General features: G+C 37.1%; 1 protein-coding gene across 1 annotated transcript in view; it reads right to left on the reverse strand.

Moving 5' to 3' along the window:
* KIF20B (kinesin family member 20B) overlaps positions 1-14,394 on the reverse strand; it is a 41,705-nt gene that overhangs the window by 23,529 nt on the left and 3,782 nt on the right. Inside the window, exons 6-18 of the mRNA XM_009888805.1 lie at positions 12,400-12,448; positions 11,531-11,722; positions 9,945-10,056; positions 9,432-9,503; positions 8,804-8,950; positions 7,083-7,245; positions 5,814-6,065; positions 4,897-5,036; positions 4,136-4,286; positions 2,920-3,187; positions 2,252-2,313; positions 1,941-2,060; positions 203-368 (exon numbers count right to left, since the gene is read on the reverse strand). Of these exons, the coding sequence (XP_009887107.1) occupies positions 203-368; positions 1,941-2,060; positions 2,252-2,313; positions 2,920-3,187; positions 4,136-4,286; positions 4,897-5,036; positions 5,814-6,065; positions 7,083-7,245; positions 8,804-8,950; positions 9,432-9,503; positions 9,945-10,056; positions 11,531-11,722; positions 12,400-12,448 (1,894 nt within the window). The remainder of the gene's footprint in view (positions 1-202; positions 369-1,940; positions 2,061-2,251; positions 2,314-2,919; positions 3,188-4,135; positions 4,287-4,896; positions 5,037-5,813; positions 6,066-7,082; positions 7,246-8,803; positions 8,951-9,431; positions 9,504-9,944; positions 10,057-11,530; positions 11,723-12,399; positions 12,449-14,394) is intronic.

The raw sequence follows: 14,394 nt of genomic DNA on the forward strand, positions 1-14,394 counted from the left end.
TTAAGCATTTAGGAGTGAACAGTATAGGACCTTCTGCAAGACAGATGATATTTACATAGTAGTCACTTCCATTTACAGTTTAACACAGCAGATTCTCCCCTAATAACATAACGTTTACGCTCCACAACTTTTTGCTTCTGTTCCGGAACAGTAATCAAGTTTCTTTGGAAGACCCCCTGATGAGTGACGGTAGAAATTTTACCTTTCTTTGTAGGTGGCTCTTCTTCCACAGTAGGCTCATTTTCAAAGCAACGTTTTCTTCCCACTTCCAATACAGTTTTCTCACCATCCTTGAACTGGCTGCTTTCAATCACTTTGTTAGAGTTCTTTTCTGCCAGCTTTCTTTTAATGGTAGTTACAGTGTTGTCCTGTGTTAAAATAATATCAATTACTTTGAAGTTTTACAAAGTGAGCGCTTAAAAAGCTTAGTAATCTTTTATATGCAAATAATTTTACAAAGCTATCTGGGCAACTTGTACAGAGGTTGTCAGAGGAACAAGTCAGGTACAGATCAGTTTCTTAAACCAAAAGCAGGTACACCTTCAGACACCAATAAGCTCAATGCTTTGCACTGTACAGAAAGCAGAGCAAGAGATTAGGAAACTACAAAATGCAAGACTTGCATGTAACAGGAGTTTATTTATCATGTGAAAACAATTTCCAGTGTCCAAAGGGTTGATGGAATTCCCTATTTGTTCAAAGAGCAAATGATCAGCTCTACAAGTTTGTCATTTTCTTGTCATAGTTGGTAGAGTTGGGAATTCTAACTGCCTTCAGGAAAGCCACAGATAAGTGACATGATCTTGACAGATCTGATGCAATTTGAAAGCCTAGTCAGTTCTGTCATACATACTTTAAAGTATATATTTGATTAAGAATAAAGTTTCTTTATGTGCAAGATGACAAGTGGCAAGCCATGCTGGTTGCCAAGGTCCAGGAAAAAACAAATTATATCTATAGAACAGACTTGAGGTTTGTGAACATGTTTTAAGCTTCATGCCACAGAGTCTCATAGAAACACTGGACAGAGTTGGAGCCTTGTTCTTGGCAGGCGTAGTAATAGGACGCAGTCACCACAACTGTTACTGCTCTGGCACCATTCACTCTATTGAAAAGCTAAGTTGCTCTGAAGCAGAGGGAGGGAATAGAAGGCTAAGTAAGGCTTTGACTAAGTTTACGGTGGAAGAGAGAAACAGATCGGAGTGCTAAGTTTCATTTAAAAACATTCTCACCTACTAACTTGAAATAGTTCTATCAGGCTCAAAAAATACCCTAACTGCATGATTTGATTTTTTTTTTTTTTAACTTGTATATATCAAGCCAAGCTAGTCTTTCAGCATTCAGCAGCTGGCAGTAGACTAGCCAGTTGCAAGTTTTATTTATCACATCAAAAGCAGAGATACCCTGGCCATCCACTCTTAGTTCAAACTCTGCTCCAGATATTCTTATTATTGCTCTTCCTTTGAAATGTGTGTGTATGGTGGTGGTGGGTGGAACACACTGATTTTTGCTGCTAATTTACACAATCACTGTCCTTTTCATATTATTAACTTCTAAGTTCAATTAAATTTGACCTTTTGCTGCAGCAAAACCTCCTTTCCTTCCTCTTCCATTTGGGCAAAAATAAAGAGACAGTGACATAAATCCCATGTTCCCACTGCTTAAGTCCTCCCAGTTTGAGGTTGTTTGGTTTTTTTTTTCCCTTTAGAGTTGCTCTTCAGTCACATCTACAGTCCTCCAATAATAACTCCAGATCATTGCTTCCGAAAGTCCCACACCTCCCCGCACACATTTTGCGGTAACTTCAGCTTCAACTCCAACTTCACCTGCTATTGTTTCAAGCAAGTTACAGAAAATTGCAGTTTTCCAAAATAGTTAAGTTCATTTTAAGCATAGATTTAGATTTTTTTGTATAAAGAAAATTAAGATGTCTGACTTACATAGTCTTTTACAGTTTCCTCTAAATGGGATATCAAATCTTGTAGTCTCATAATGACATCATCTTTTTGCCCCACAATGTCCATTAGTTCTTGAATCCTTTTATTCTGTGTATTCATTTTCTTGGAAAGCAAGAATAGTAATTCCCATCAGTGTTAAATTGTTGAAGTATACCATGCATTTAGAAGTAAGATGAGTTAAGCTAAGCTTGATATTAAAAAAGCTAGAAGCATACTACCATAGCATTTTAAGCTACTAGAAATTTGTATTAAAAGCAAGTAATTTTGCATGAGTTTCTACTTGAGAAAGTTACCTCAGTTGCTTCTTTAAGCTGCTCAGCAGACTCATCCAGTTTAACCATCTGCATTTCAAAGTCTGTAACAGGAAAAGAAGCCTGCATCAAGTAGCAGCCATTACATAGTTTACTCAGTAATCCATTTTCCAAGATCTTCTGGTACCTCAATAGCTTTTGAGTAGAATGTTTTACTTTTATGTTGACTTCTACTTGTAGGACACATTTCAAAAGCTGTTTAGGTTTTTTGAGTAGGAGAATTGGGCCTTGCAACCCATATAAAATATAGATCACATCAAGAGACTTCTGCTGAAACTGTATTATGAGGTATTGCTACTTTTTCCCCCCTCTATGAACATTCCACAGGATATCTGGAAACACCACATCAGCAAAATGTAAAGAAGTGCAGGGATTACAATATAACCATGAAATCAAGAATCAATAATGTTGACATTTTACACTGCAATTCAGAAGTCTGCAATTGACAGTTTTAAGTTTTGTCTTAAAAATGAAATAAACAAGGCCTGTGGAAATGTTCAACCTGAACATAAACAACAACAACTGGTTACCACCTCTATACATCTGATTTGGTTCCAAAATGCTGCTCACCTAGATTATTATTTCTATTTTACTGTAGTCAGTCATTTCTTTTTTTTCTACCTTTCACATCACACTTACACCCAGCTCACCTTTGGTTTTCTTTGTCAGCTCTCTTTCAGTTTTGATTAGTTCATTGGTTTTCTTTGTCAGCTCTTCTTTGGTCTTAGTTAGTTCAGTGGTAATTTTTCCCAGTTGTTTCTCAAGCCAGCCTATAGCTTCCTGTGGGTCCTCCAGGGACACAATGTATCTGTGTGCTTCTTCTGCCTGCTTTTTGATATCAATGACATCATTCTGCAGAGAATCAATAATGCCTTCAAGATCAATGCTGGTGCCTGGCCCTATGCTATGTTTTTCATCCTGAAAGATAATTTATATCCATTTAGACATAGAAAATAATTACACCATAGCCATTATTTCTATAGACAATTTGGAAGACCATTATGAAGTATACAAGTATAGTTAATTCTGGCTTCAAAGCCATCTTGTGGGTCCATATGCATTTTGATTGCCAGTTTCTGTCTACTTTCACACACAAGTCTCCAGTATCAAGAAATAGGTGCTTTGTTTTCATAGCTTTTAATGACCCACCACCATGTTCCCTTTTATATCACCACAAAAGCATCCTCTTCAAATTTAATATAAAAGCTAGTATTTTTTTACCCAATGAGAACATTGAATGAACACAGCAAGGGAGCAGTTTTAAAAGGTATACATCTGAAATGTTCATATAACAGTAAAAGTTTGTGAGGTGAAATAAGTTTGTGGTAACTTTGCACGTTAAGCTGTACTCAAAACACTGACTTTATATCTTTCCTCTTTGTTTTTTTAAAAACAAAGGGTTTCAAACTCACAAAAGCTGGCCTCAAGTTAAGAGTCTAGTTATGGCTTAAGTGCATATATAATTCTCATTGCTTCAGTTGTAGCTACAATAGCCTTAAGAGGGAAAAAGTCCCTGGGACCACCCCAGTACAGTCCATACATGGGGCCCAAGAAGTCTGCTACAAATACTTTAAATAGGCACTTAACACAATAGAGTTTATACCGTTACAGCTCTCCCCCCACAATTCCTGTATTGTATTCTTGTAGTTTTCACCTTGTGTTGCAGAAACACACAAAACCCCCAAAATTTCTAAACACATTCCTGCATCTTAGCAACTACACCTATTAAATGTGAAATGTATCTTGCTGAGGATACAATTACACAGCATGCAATTCCTTGAAACCATCCACCTAATCCTTGAGCCATACCATCACCATAACAGGTAGTTAGTAAAAGGGATGTTATTGAGGGAAGGACAAAAATACCAGGGGTTCAGCTTGTTCACTGCAAGGCCGGTCCTTTAATTTATTTTCTTCATCTGCATTTTTAGTATAACCATTTACAAGTTCCTTGAAGATTTCCAGGCGCCTTTCAGAATTTTCTTCAAGCCGTTCTCGTTCGCGAGAAAGGCGCTCTCTATAGTAGGAAAAATAAGTCAGCTAAATCCAGCCAGTATGAGCTGCAAAGAAGTTATTAGTACAGCCGCCTATAAACAAAGATGTTTGTTTCTTTATTTTGGCACAATAGAATGATACACAAAACAACGTTGCTACACCAAGACAGAAGTATATTTCACCCCCCCACACTCCTGAAGAATGAGGGGAGACAAATATATACAGAAATTATGGATAGCACTTAACTACAAGCATTTGTTTTCCCTAAGCTTCTTGAAACAGAACACCTGTTTGGAGTATCACTAACACTGCAATAACCAAAAAATTTGCAAGTGTCACTTTTTCTATAGACATCCTATCAACAATGCTCTTCTCTTAGGGAGAGCTCTACAGGAACAAACACTGCTTACAGATTCTACACACACTCCTACCCACTCCCCAAAAATCAAAGCCTCTCCTACACAGTATTTTTCCTGAACTCATAGCCCAAACAGAAACTGATCTGTTAACACAAGCAGTAAGTCTAGCAGAATGATGTGGTCTCTTATGGCCAAAAGACAGATTTAAGAAATAAAAAAAGGAAAGTAAGTTTGCTTAACTAGTAGCTTTGAAACCACTTAAAGCTAACTTACCTGAAATCTATTTCCTGCTCAGCAGAATATTGGGTCAATTCTCGTATCACTTCGTCACGGATTTTTAGTTCCAGCATTAACTTGTTCTTCTTTTCAGTAATAAGTTTGTTCTTCAACTCTTCTATGACACTTAGCAGCTTCTAGAATTATCATTAGCATTAAGTTTTTCATAAATAGTTTCCCAGAAGTGAGATTTTTTTCCCATTCTTTAAACACTACAATAACACTTTATTCTTTCAGCTGGCAAAAGTTCATCCAGTTCTTTTATTAGCTTATTCATAAACAGGAAGATTCATGAGTAGATAGAAATATCTGTTTGGTACTAGCACAGCAATTTATAAGTTTGCACGGAGGAGGCATTTGGAAAGAACATTAAGTTTATTACAAGAATTCTTGAAGCTGTCTTAAAAAACAGGCTTAAGCTCCACAGGATTTAGCTCTTGTTTTCCGGACACCATTTTTTAGGGAAATATTAATGAAATTCCCTCAAAACAATCTCTAGTCCTCTGTTCTCTCCCCCTTGTCCTCCATAGAAGTGACTAAAATTGCTGTTCCTTGAAGAACAGTTTTCAGAGTTTTCTTGTGTATAGAATACAAAGAAACAGTCTTCTGTATTGCTAAAAACCAGGTAATACTTGCTGTGCATTGACTGTAGGTTACCAAGAGAAGAGAAAGCCAGATCTGCAATTTTTACTGCTCATTCTGTATTTAGACACATTTCATGGAGTTTTCCCACAATAGGCACTAAGTTATGAGTAATCCCACTTTCAGTTCTTAATGCTGCATTTAGGTAGAATAAAAAATAGGGTGATCATAAAAAAAATAAAAGCAGGTGAGAGATGGGGGAAACTTGGACAAGAATACCCTCCTTCAAGACTCCATGCTACACTAACTCTTAAAGTAGCCCTGGCACATACCATATATTCTTCTTTTCCAAGAAGAACTTTATTTTCTTCATATTTCTGCACAGATTCTTCTCTTGACATATTATGCTCTTCCTCCATCTCGTCATCATCTTCAACCACATCTTCTAAGCTCTTGTCCCATAGGATAGTAGCTCTTTTCCTTGGGATTGGCATTTTAGTGACACTGAATAGTGATGATTCTCTTCCTGATTTCTGGCTAAGTGACTGATCTTGGGGAAGAACAGATGTGTCCATAACTAAAACCTACCCAGAAAATAAAAAACAGAATCATCAGTATTTTTTAAACTTCTGCTGGCACTTCCAAGAGATATCTGTTGCACTTTTCTATAGGTCTGCTGAGCACAGTACTCCCCCAGCCTATCTGTTCAGAGTCACTACTTAGACTAGTTTCCAGCTAGAGTACAAAGGAGTCACTTTATAGTTTAACCCCTTCTTTTGATCCCAGGAACACCAGGTTTCACTGCCTGTCAACAATCTACAAGAGGGTTGACACCTCATGCACCATCAGATTTCTGTATTTCCTATGCGTCAAGTTTCTAGTTGCATTACACAAATGCCATCCTACAGTTTTACAGCTGAATCATCCTTACAGTCTGCTCCTTCTACTGTTGTACTGAATCTGCTTAGATGAGCCCACATTCCAAAGGCCTGGATCTATTGTTCTTTGAACATATCTCACTACCAATACAAGTTTTCCACGGCTTTCATTAAAGCTGGAGCACTGATCCCCAATACTATCACCTTCAAACTTCGCCAGGGTTATATCACTGCACCTCTACCTATACTGCTTAACCACCTCCTTCCCGCTGAAGCCTCTATGGACACAAAGATGACTTTCCAAACTCCCTCTGGTGCTCAACCTGTTTTATCAATATTTCAGGTGAGCAATATTCCAAATTAAGGTAGCGGCAGTATATGGGGCAGCTAGAATTGCTCCTAGGTGACAGCATGTTATGAGTACAGAAGAAAAGTTTACCTAGATCTTAGGGAATTTCTTCGCAATATAGCAAGTGTCTTGTTAGGCTGGACTTTTTATAGGAATCACAGACTTTCAGAAGGACATGCTCCCACCCCCACACTCCAAAGCCTTTTTGAAAGCTTTACAAGGGAATAAAGCCTGACTAGGAGTAATTAGAAAATATGATTGTTACACGAGACAGAAAAACCCAGTAACTAAGTTCATATTCTTAGAAGTGAGAGAACCTGCTCTTGAAATGCAAGTCAAATACTGATAAACAAGATAAACTACAATATACATACTTTTTGTGCAATGGCTGAGAACTTTAGCACATTGAGTGTTTCATCGTATGCTGAAGCACATTGGCTTATGTTTACTATCATGTATACCTTCCCCTTTCCACTGAAGAATGCTTGAAGGAAATGAGTTAACTTACTTTCCCGAAAGGGTATGTGCTGTTGCAATCTTTAGAGACAAAAGAACAAAAAAAGAAGTTGAATAATTTACAGTGAGTGCAAGAGGTATCCAACCTGAAGACTTAAATATTTATAAAAGCAGTAGTCTTTAAATCAATTAAAACTGTTTTGGATGAGATACAGCTGTTTCTGAAGAGATTGTATGGCTGTTGCGACTGCTGCTTTAGCCGTTATCTCCAACAGGTAATAGCAATACAGTCAACAGGAGCACTTAAACCAAAAGCACATCCCACATCTAGGCTATGGTAGGTCACACACCCTCACGCTATGCCCCGCCTCTCTTACTTTCCACACTCATGAAGAGGACATATATAGTTCTAGGCATGCAGTATTCAACATTGTCAGAGATCTCTCTCACTCAGTATCCTGCCTCTGAGAATGGAATGGAAGTGTCTAGGCAAGAAAATGAATATACACCAAACATATGGAGATACTTTTCAGATCTTTTTTCCTAATCCCCCAGCAGTTTGGTATTTCCTAAACCAGTTGTGCCCTTGAATTTAACAGCTGGTGTAGTTTTTGATGCTTATAGGAAATGTTATGAGAATTCCTAAAACATGACTAAACACACACTTGCCACTGAATAAGTTGCCTGCATTTTGGACACACGACAGCTACTCAGTTATATGAATAGTGCTATAGAACTCAGCACGATAGTGACACTCCTGCCAGAACACATATACAGCTCATAACTAGCTTTGCTGCAGGACTGAAACAAGAAGCATTGAGAAAGTTACTGCTTCCTATTCAGCTTGCAAGGGACATCTATTAACACTTTAAGAAATTACGCTTCAGAACATTTCTTCTATATTGTTAAAATTTCAAGTTATTAGGATCAGAAAAAGACATTCTGAATACACTAACAGCCCTCTAAGCAGTTGCTAGTTTTAGTGCATCCTTCCTGTTTGGAAAGAACAGGAAGATAAGAAAAACTGTAAGTTCACAAAATGTAGGGTTAATCAGAAACACATGCTAGCAAAGCTTTTTCATCTTAGAGTGTGATAGACTCTGAATAGCCTGTGCAAAACACTGTTATGGGGTAAGTGAATTTGGCAAAGCACAAAGTAATATCAAGATTTAGACAAAACAGACAAGCTTTGTCAAAGAGGGTAAAATTATGATAGCACTGCAATAGCCTGCTGACAAAAGATGCTACACTAAAGTATGTAGAAAATGGAAGTTAGTTCAGAGGAGTAATAAAAGGCTGAAAAACCGACTCTTAACCATGATACTAGTAAAAAGGGTGTTTTAAATTTATTCCAAAGTCTGTTTGATAAGCCAAGCTCAGAAGAAGAAAGTTAAATTGCTAAAATCTACCATAGCACGTTTAAAGGATGTTAGAATTTGAATGATTAGAGATCGAAACAAGGCAAGTTTAAGGTAACTTTGGTAGATCAACAAGACTTTGCAGTATAGACTTTACTAGTCTATACATCTTTTCCACCAAAACCCCAGTGTTAGCATTGCATATTTTAAACAATAGCTTTCAGATGTTGTAGGCAACACCTAAAAACCACAAACAGTTCGCAATTTGTAAAAGGACTTACTTTGATTGTTGACAGTTCTTGAGTGCGCTAATACACTTGCCTAGAATCAGGAGAGAGGTGTTTATATTTCCACTCTCTTTCAATCTATCACCTTCATTGCGGGTCTTTGTACATCTTTCTGAACCAGCAAGATCACACATTGACAATCTGAAAGCAGATAAGCAAAATTCACTTTATTTACCTTAGAACATGCACAAGTTACTCACTTTTAAAAAACATCACTTTTCTTAGAAGAAGGTCTTGATCTTCATCTGCATGAACTCTTCCATCCTTTTCAACACTGCTTCCCCATCAGATTTCACAGTACTTCCTGCCAAACCCTTTCCCAACACACTTCCTATTTCCCCTCTCACCCCCCCATCGCCTTCCTTCTGAGGACTTACATGAGTTCCCGAGTATAGCAGGCTCACAGAACCTTGGGGTGAACAGAGGAGACAAAATATAGAACAGCATTGCAACCTGATGGCTTGAGGTAGTGGGCAAGTACTGTATGAGTGGAGGAAGCGGGGAAACCACCATACACGCATGAGGCTCTACCAGGGAGCTGTGGGTGTGTAGTGCAGTACACCAACGTGGAAGATAATTGACAACTTCATCACAAAAGAGGGGGATCGTGCTCTGAACTTACTCATTGACTCGGGTCACTCGTGGTGCTCCTGAATCTTCAATTTTTAGTATCTTAACTGTGAATATGCTGTGACTAAAAGGAGAAGTTTAAATCAGCAAAGAAGTGAAAAAGTAGACCAATATCTTCAAAATATTTTTAGCCTCCACAACATCCATTTAAAACACTGTTGAATCTGTCAACATATCTGAGCATATACTGTATCAGATACAGAAACTCTTAAAGATATTTATGTAGTGCTTATTTTGCTTTTTCCTCAGACATTTATATGGAATAAAGCCAAGTGCTTTTGCTTAACGAGAGTATTTGATAAAATGCTGTTAGCTTTTCTACATCTTACTGAAGGATTGAATCCTTTTGGCTTAAAGCATTGGGTCACATACTGCTAAAGAACGCCAAATTGAAACCTAGATATCTAGTCCTTGTTAGAGCTTCTTCCCCTCCAAAAAGCCACAAGCCATTCTCCTTCCTCCCACACACCATCCAATGCCCAATGTTATTCAAGATGTTTCTCACCTTCTGCTGGAGCAAGTGTTTAGTTTTGTGCTGGCAATACTCTGGTTTTTCAGCCCCAGTTTTAGAAGTCTAAAAGCTTCTTTAGAATCAGAAATCTGAACCCACTGTAGATCTTTAGGAGAAACAAACACAATAATCTTGTAAATATGATCATCAAAAAGAAAGCTGGAAGTATGGGATAATGTATGCACGCCAAGAACAATACATTTACTTGAGACATACAAACATTTTACTAAGCCTGCTTCAGACAGAAACTATATGACAAATGTGATCAAGATTCTTCCTTCCATGGGAAAGGAAGGACAAGTATATTGTAAAATTTCATCCTATTAGGACACTAAAATACATTCCATCCAAATTAAGTGAGTAACCTTAGCCTGAGCACTGAAAAGCCAGAAGGTAGGGTCTAATTGAGTATGAAACCCCTATATTCATATTCATTAATGCAGAATTTTACCTGAACAGCTTCTGTTTTAGCCTACAATTTTGGCGGGGGGGGGGTAAAAATTAAAAAAAAAAATCATCTGGGTATCTTTCAAAAGACATTAACTGAAAAACAGCAGTGAAGAATTTTGTCTGCAATGACGACTGTATGTCATCTTAGCATATGCTACAGTAAATACTACAACCCTACTAATAGAACTTATAATATCAATGTTATGGCCTCTGCTAAACTGGAGGTTACCAAAATTGTCTGAGTAAAAATACCAACTGTGACCAAGAAAAAAACCCAAGAAAATCATTAACTAGTTTTCTTCAATAACGTCATGAACAACCTTACCCTTCCAAACTTTATAGGAAAAGATTATGCTGAAGCATAGCTCAAAGCAGACTATTTCCTACTTCACACATTTTCTAGTCTTTGAAGAAATGAAGGAGTTGGGTTTATTGTCCAATTCAGCTTTTTGAATCTATAGTTTGGCATATGCAAGACAAAAGCAGCAGGCCAAAGCCCTACAAAGTCTTTAATCTAAAACCAGTGTCCAGATTGTTCAAAGAACCTGTAACAAACCAAAAAGGTTTCAAACCCTATTTTTCCATGGCCAGAAACAAACATTGAACTGTTATTCTGAGTTCTGTTAACTCCCCACCCCCCAAGCCAAAACAAATTACATCACAGGTTTGATTAAACTGGAGTACTGTAAAATGTAATTTGCAGTCAGACTTTGCAGAACTTTCTCACATTCTCTGAAGTTTATTTCTCTACAGAAAATACAAAAAACCACCCTGCTGAGCCAGTTATAGCTATAGTTAAGAACTTCTGGAGTATTTTAAGAAAATGGAAAAACCCAAGCCACTAACAAATTTGTCAATTGCTTTCAATTTCTCCCATTTCAAAGAAATATCAAGGCAGAGGAGTGCATGCAGGCTTTTAAGAGGTACAGTCACAAATAAGAGAAAGCACTGTTAAAGGTACAGATACTTCTATCCATGCAGATTGTTGCCTTTCATACTCAAGGTAGACATTTCTAGTGCCACAGTGAATGCAGTTAGGAGATTTCTAATCTAGAAAGAAACATTATTACAGGAAGACTGATTTTTTTTTCAAGTTATGCATTTGGCAATTTGCAATGTATTCTAATCACCTTTTACATAAGAACATCCCTTGATGTCTTGAGCAAGGCGTAGTGTTTTTCTTTTCTTGTCATTTGATACAGGAACCAGTAGATCATAAAAACATTCATTGTAAATCTCAAAGAATGAAACCCAAACAGAAAACTTCACGTAATTTTTCGCAGTTGTGCTAGATTGTTCCAAGTCTGAGAGTTCTTCCAAGTCTGCCAAGTACAAAATATTACAAGTCAATATAGGCCTAGTAATGTGAATTGCATTTGAAAAAATAGTAAGTCGAAGTTGATATTAGAGCTACCTTCTAAAAAACACTTACCCCAGACAAAAATTCATTAACCTTTTCACCCCATTTCTTAAGTATCTGGAAATCACATGCTTACCCTACATATTTGCAAGGGACACCTACTCTACTACTTCCTTTACCACTTGCAAATTCTATCCAACACATACAGCTTGGTTGGAATTACTCAAGTCTCTTCAATATCTTTAGAAGACAGAATTAAACTGACAGGTACACTTCATTCTGACTTTTTAAAGCAAAACTAGTATTTAGGTAGCTTTAAATGCTAGAATTAGGTTTATCTAATTACAGACAGGTACTCTAAAAGCTTGTATCCTCTAAAAGGATACCACTAGGCCCCAAAGCATTAGTACTACTACTTTTCCTTGCTATAGTTTTATCTCACTTAATGCCTGTTTAGGTTTTCTTCTAACCGTTTTATCCTTGTGTTTTCTGCCCGGATAATTTGCTCGCTATCCAATCCACAAGCACATAAAAATGCCAAGTAGTCATGTTATTATTAACAAAGGCCAGAAATTAGTTATTGACCTTAAGAAAGCTTATTCGCCAGCTTTAATTGCTATTATTTAATATAAAACATACCCTTAGTATCAACCGGTGCTTTGGTGTTAGTGCTTTTTTGATGGTCTGCCTACAAAAGGGAACAGAGACTTTAAGATATATTGTTGACAGTACATCACCAGTACACCACCAGTTACTTTTGTAACAATTCTACTATCCTACTAGACAGAAATACAGCCTAGTTGCAATATGCTAATACAAAGATTCTGGGTACACATCATGCTTAGGTTCAATGCACTTGTACACTCCAATTGAATGGGTTGTTCTTATGTTAATACTCATTCCTGACAGTTCCCTTACATTAGGCTCTATTACAGTATAAGGCATTTCAGCTGGCTGAAACAGAAGAAAAATAGCCACAGAAAAATAGATGGGAGCCCCTACAGAAACAAGGTGATTTAACAGGATGACTTGCAGCAGTCTAGTTGCAGTTTACATGTTATTCTTAACCTGGTGAAATCTAGAGAGTACTGAAATTTTTTTGTTATTGGTATTTTCCTAATACAAGATTCCATATCTTAAGGCTTACTAGGTCAACCCTCAGAAACAGATGTAACTGTAGAACACTTGTTCACTTAATTTCTTAAGTGAGCAACTTACTGCTTTACAATACAGGCTGTAGAAACATTTCACACTTGAAATAAAGTCTAGGTTTTAGAAAGAGAAGGAAAGTTTTCTTCTGCAGAGCTCTTTAAAGAAAAAAAAAAGTAAGAGAAAATTCTACATCTAGAGCTTATAAGGTTCATACACATACACTCTGTTCCCAGTCTTAGTTTTGGTTGGTTGGGTTTTTTAGGCACAGAATTGCAAAGTAGTGCAGATTATCTACCAAAACCAGTGTGCCTGAGAGAAGAAACACGGGATTAAAAACAAAACAAAAACACATCACCAATAAACCCCACAAAATACACCTCAGATATGGTTTGAGTTCTATGGCATTTGTTTGTTTTAATGTTTTGTCAAGAGTATATTTCATATAAAGCTGAGATCCCATAAAGTGATCCCTGAAATAGTTAAATATTTATAAATCAAACTTTTAGGTTTAAGCTTTACACATACCAAACACCTGCCCAAACCTGTCTCTGTTGAAGTAGATGCAGACTTTGCCACCAAATTTATAAGCTGGAATATTTTTCTTATAACCATAGTTTTAGAAATTGGAGGGGACATATATGCATATTCAAACACACACACACGATGGGTTTTTCTGAAATCCTTAAAGGCTGCTAAAGCTAGATTTAAGATATGCCTGTGCTTTTGAAGTGAAGTCTTGAAGAATTTTACTGCCATCTACCTTCCACACTGGAGAAGTCCAGTTAATTAACTGACAGATAAAAGTCAAGGTAACAGATATATTCCACCCCACAACAGCCAGAACACGCCATTATAACCTAGCATACTGCTGGGGAGAGGCTTAATTCTATTCATTAAAAATAAAAAAGCACAGTAATCCCTTTCTAGTTCCAATTCCTAGCATATTCTCGGGGGTTTTATATTATTCCATTCATTTCAGAATTAAAAACACCAAGAAAAAGGTATGCTTATGCAAAATAAAAATTGCTTGTAACTGTAATTGGATTAAACAGCTTTAGAATTCCAGTCAACTCATAAAAGTTAAGTGTATTTCTGGACTGCTCAGTGATCTGTTTAAGAATAAAGTCCAGCAGAAACCCATCTTAATTCAAATCTTTAGAAGTCCACCGGCTTTATAGCTCTGCTGTTTCAGAGATATTTTTGCTTCCCTTGAGGACATTTGCCAAACTGGAAGAGTGGAACAACCTCAAAATCATTAATTTATTTCAAGTATCTCAAGAGACGGTAAATTGTTTAAAGGAGCAGATCTACTAGTGTCCCCACCGATGGGGAAACTATTTGTATTCAGTCCTTAAGCACCAAGAACCCCAGAGAATAAATTATTGGGTGCCCAAGCTACAGGAAAAAAAACCAAAGCTTTGAGTTAATATCCTATCAAATATTCAGCCACAAGACAGACATCCACTGGAGAAAAGGGTTCAG

The sequence above is a fragment of the Charadrius vociferus genome, unplaced genomic scaffold (genome assembly GCF_000708025.1).
Source record: "Charadrius vociferus isolate BGI_N301 unplaced genomic scaffold, ASM70802v2 scaffold436, whole genome shotgun sequence".
Taxonomy (NCBI): domain Eukaryota; kingdom Metazoa; phylum Chordata; class Aves; order Charadriiformes; family Charadriidae; genus Charadrius; species Charadrius vociferus.